The sequence below is a fragment of the Cibotium barometz genome, chromosome 1, assembly GCF_041138505.1.
Source record: "Cibotium barometz isolate CiBa-2024 chromosome 1, ASM4113850v1, whole genome shotgun sequence".
Lineage (NCBI taxonomy): Eukaryota > Viridiplantae > Streptophyta > Polypodiopsida > Cyatheales > Cibotiaceae > Cibotium > Cibotium barometz.
In genome coordinates, this window is record NC_141046.1 from 78,117,401 (window position 1) to 78,122,171 (window position 4,771).

General features: G+C 40.7%; 1 protein-coding gene across 2 annotated transcripts; it reads left to right on the forward strand.

Moving 5' to 3' along the window:
- Positions 1-1,599: 1,599 nt before the first annotated feature.
- On the forward strand, positions 1,600-4,152 carry LOC147642455 (uncharacterized). 2 transcript variants are annotated; one of them, XM_086806772.1, is made up of 3 exons: positions 1,600-3,278; positions 3,493-3,545; positions 3,705-4,152. In XM_086806772.1, exons 1-3 carry the CDS (start codon positions 2,178-2,180, stop codon positions 3,811-3,813), a joined length of 1,263 nt encoding a protein of 420 aa, XP_086662898.1. In that variant the 5' UTR covers positions 1,600-2,177; the 3' UTR covers positions 3,814-4,152. The 2 variants fall into 2 exon arrangements, with proteins under 2 accessions (XP_086662898.1, XP_086662907.1); XM_086806781.1 differs by having other exon boundaries at positions 1,601-3,278; positions 3,728-4,152.
- The last annotated feature ends 619 nt before the right edge of the window (positions 4,153-4,771 follow it).

Sequence of the window (4,771 nt, forward strand, 5' to 3'; positions counted from 1 at the left end):
CCTTCCTTATCAAAATTCACGAGCATGCTTGGGATAATAATAAATTGGGTTTCAATTTTGACCACTAGGTTGCTATTTGGCTCTAAGTAATTTATATAAACATAGTGGGTGAATCATTGCTCAACTACATTATCATCTTCTTTGTTACATATAAAAGAGGACTCAACAATCAATTAAGTATATCTTTCTTTTAAAAAGCTAGTCATCATTGATTTGAACCAAGATTGGAAGTCATGAATTACTTGTGACACAAAGCAAAGTCTTAAAAATTCAAGTATACTTTACATTGAGGCTTATCAATTAAAAGTGTAAGATTGGAACAACTCTTGATATTAAATGTTTTGTATTATGGTCTATCTCTAGTGGGCTTTGAAAAGGACTTGATGGAGGAAGTATAAGCACATTGGAACAACTCTTGATATTAAATGTTTTGTATTATGGTCTATCTCTAGTGGGTTTTGAAAAGGACTTGATGTGGAAGTATAATAGCGGAAATGCACATGTAGAAATAGTCCAAAGGCCATGGATCCTTTTTTTAAAATTAAATGTGTCCTCTCTGATAGTCTCCAAGTTTTTTCTTGAAACAATCACATTGGGAAAGGAGAACCTCGTCGACCCTTTGATCTACAACTTGCCTAGCCTTAGCTAATAAGCATGCATTATTATTTTTAATTTAGTTAAGGATGAGATTATTATTAAGATGAATGCATGTTATAACACCCCATTTTCTTCCCACTTGCTTCATAAAGAATTGTTCTACATCACACCATCAAGAAGAAGACACATGTCAAACTTGATCTTCTTCCTTTCTATCAAAACAAGGTAGTTTTGAACAAAGTGATGTAGTTAAAGGCAGATGCTTACTCTACTAACCCCCCCTTCTTTTAACACATATGTGTGTTATACAAAGCACTGCAATAAAAGGAAGCATCTGATTACTTTACACCCCCTCTTGCCTGGCTCAATACAAGATTCTTGGGGACTTCTTTATTATAACATGAAACAAGGGCCTTTGCACTCATAAAATCAAGCATTTTGGTTCTCACACTCCTTCTTGATTGATGAATTGGATGTCCTTATCATCCTCGTCGCCATAAAATTGAGTATCTCGCTTCCCCCACTATCTTGAGACCCATTGAAAATGCCCCCAAGGTCACTGTGGCAATATAGCAAGTGTAAAATAGTGTTGGCACGATGGGTAGTGCCATATCCTTAATCCCCCACCAACCATGCAACACAGACAAGTTAAATTCGTGTTTGATTGTAGGTGTTTCACACTATAAAGGGCTTTGCCCATGCATTGTGTAGGGGTTTTTTTCACAACTCTTCTACTTGCTTCACACACTAAGCTGGCCAAAAGCATTGCATTGAAGGGTTGTAATAATAAAGTTTATATGGAATATCAAGTTGATTGGAAAAGGGTTGATTGCTTGGGAAAATGCTTTTGGCCATTGAAGGGTTCTAATAATAAAGTTTATATGGAATATCAAGTTGATTGGAAAAGGTTTGATTGCTTGGGAAAAGCTTGTATATAAGTCATTTTATGAAATATGAAAGGGGACAATCCCATTAGTCTCATTTGAGCTTGCGCCCTTTTCCAAAATGTAGCTCTGAGTGTATCGAGGAGTGCATGTAGCGTGTAAACACTCCCCCTTCCCCCTTCTGGGCGGATTTCCTTGTTTGTGCCTTTTTGCTTTCATGTTTGCTAATTAAAAGCACGGCCATCATGAAAGCCCCTCTCCGCGACCGGAAGAGCAGACCCGATTATGCCCGGAAGAATTGCAGGCCGCCCTAGCAGATTTCGGCTTGGCCGACGTCTTTCTGCAACAATTTCGCACCAGAGATTCAAAAAATACATCATTGTTTTGCTTCCGAGCTGGAGCTACAGGCGTGTGTTTTCTTCATGTGGATTAGCCGGTTCCCACCAACACAGATGCTCCCTTGGATTGGTGTGGTCTCTTCCCATTTAGGGTCCGCAACAGGATCTGTACATAACAATGAACCCACATCTGCCCATTCCTCGATCCTAGGGTTTTGATGCCTACTTCAAATGGAAATCAGGCCTTTGTAAGCCAGCCCATTTGCACATATATTTCTTCCCTCTTTGGATTCTTCAAATACCCTATTGTGTCGGCATCAATCGAGGTAAAATAGTGTCACGTACGATCACACATCAAATGGCTGAAATGAGCCGTAGTATGAATCGTCGCCCTTGCTGCTTTCTTCCACCTGCCTTGTGCGTTCGATTCCCAGCCCTAAAAGCATGTACAGAAGATTTACCGTTGGTGCTGCAGAGGCCGGAAACTTTCCAACTTGTCATGGGGATCCTACAGGAGATAAATCAGGAGAAAGAGGGTGCTGTGAGGGTATTGTCGTGTGTGGAAAACTCATCTTTGGTGTCACAGAGACGCCAAGAACAGCAGTTGCAAACAGGGGCATTGAGGGAGGTAAAGCAGGAAAGTGGAGATGTAGAAAACCACTATCAGCACATGTATGACATGGATTCTGGCTCGCACCAGGAGTGGTCGTTGAAGGGGGTTGAGGAGCTGTTTTTGGAACTCGATGAATCGCAGTTGAGGCCTGATTGTTGCCGGCAAGCTGACGAAGGAGCAGGACATTTTGGAGCATCTGTAGCAGATGAGAAGCCTTCACCTCGCTTGCAACTAGTACACCCCTACTTTGAACAGAGGGCTTCAGACCAACAAGCACCGCTGATGGATGAGAAGCCTTTGCTTCGGTCACAACAGGGGAACTCCTATGTTGAGCAGGGGAGATCACTCCAAGCACGAACTTTACCCTTTGCAGAAGCACTCGTAGCTAAGGAGAGGCCACATGCTTTGCAAGCCCCCGAACAAGCCTATATCAAGCCTGGTGATGCTGCCCAACCACTGTCCAAAGAACCTCTTGAGAATAGGCCAGGCTTGAAATCTAAATGTCTGCATAACCTTCCAGCAGTCATTAATAGAGAGTTTAGAGGACATGTTGGGCATAGCGAAACACAAACACAACAGAAAAGCTCATTGCTAGGTGCGGCTGCTACCAGCAATCATGAAATGTTTTCTAAGGCGGTTTGCCGGAAGAGGAATACAGTCCGGATAGCTGCACGATGGTTAAAAGACAAGAGGGCTATTGATGCATGGAGATCAAGGATCAGAGGCACAGACTATGAGCCCAAGCATAGCAGAAAAAGCACAGCGATAGGTCAAAAATCACAAGCAGCATCTCATAAGGCTAAATCGTGGATATCCCGTAAGGTTCGATCATCTCCATTTTCAGAGGTAATCTACGGTCTTCTTTTTGCCAGTCTTGTTTCAGTCATACTTGCTGCTTTGTATGATGCCTGGAGTGTGAGAAAACAAGGAGCATCTGTTCTGAATTTGCCATAAGAGTTTTAAAGAAGTTTGGCTCAATTTTACGAGAAATCAATATGAGTGCTTTTTAGCTTTGTGTTTGGTGAGGGTTTCTAATCCTAGATGCCCATGACTCATGCAGCTCAAGCTTCAGACGGCTATTAGGAAAAGGCCAAATGCACACAACATTCTAAGGTTTGTAACCCTAATGTCACATAACTTTCTTTTCCTCCCTCCCTCTCCCAAGAGAAAATGCTGTTGCAGAGAGCTTTTCTTATAGCTGTTGTCTATGCTCCTTTTTTTACAATAAAGTTGTATGCTCAAATGTGTGCTAGCATTCTGAAATCCAAGTAGGATTGTGTGTGATGTATTGAAAGGGATGGAGAGTGAGGGGAGAAACTGGAAGAGACTGACTGCATTCATGACACATTATGGACATTCTTGTGAGGCAATTTGCTGCTGACACATGGAAAGGCAGCTGCAGCTACCCTATTTGGCCAATTCTTGGTTGAGCATGGTACTTGAGAGTGGTTGACAAACTCTGGTCTAGATTTGTGCTATATGAACCACTTTTGGGTGGAGTTTAGGTTACTTTTTGTATATTGACAAAACTCTCTTCGTGATATACGTTGGAGCACTTTGTGCCTCCTTGGTATTAACTTGCTATATGGATCACTTTTTTTTTTTGTGTGAGTGGGGGGGCGGGGGGTGGTTAGGCTACGATTTGTATTGACATTCAAACTCTCTTGGTGATTACCTAATTAATTAGGAGAATAAGGTTTATTGGTTGGTTGGTTGGATACATCTATCTCCAATTGCCACAAGGTAGCAAAGACGGTCAAGTGATTCTCTTTCTTTCTTTCTTTAGTTGTCTGTGATTATTGTTGCCTTACTCCTTAGTCATGTCTATGTAAAAGAATGTGCATGCACTTTTAAATTTGTAAACTTCAATGTCATGTTCATACATAAGTAAGTGGTTATAGTTTTTAATACACACATTTACATAAATATATACACATACACTTGAATAATATGTTTGTGTAGCTACTAATGTGTGGGGATAGTTTTGTTCTCCAGTGTAAGATGGCAGCATGAAGGCAAAATGGATTATTGAAGGTGCCTAACACTTCATGTTTAGCATTCCTTGAACGACATTAGGAATTTTTTGGATCCAAAAAGGGCCTCCTAAGGATTTCTAATTTTAAGGGATTAGAGCTTAAAAAGTTAGGCTTAAGAGAGACAAAGGCTATGATGACTCTTATTTTTTGCCTTGTCACATCAGCCATATCCTCCTAGTTTCACTTTTTAAAGGGAATATTCTTATACTCTCTCTCTCTTACTTTTTGATTTTTCTGATACTCTCTTACTTTTTGAATTTTTTATCTTCACTCCCTACAAATTGAATCTTTCTTGTCAGTTTG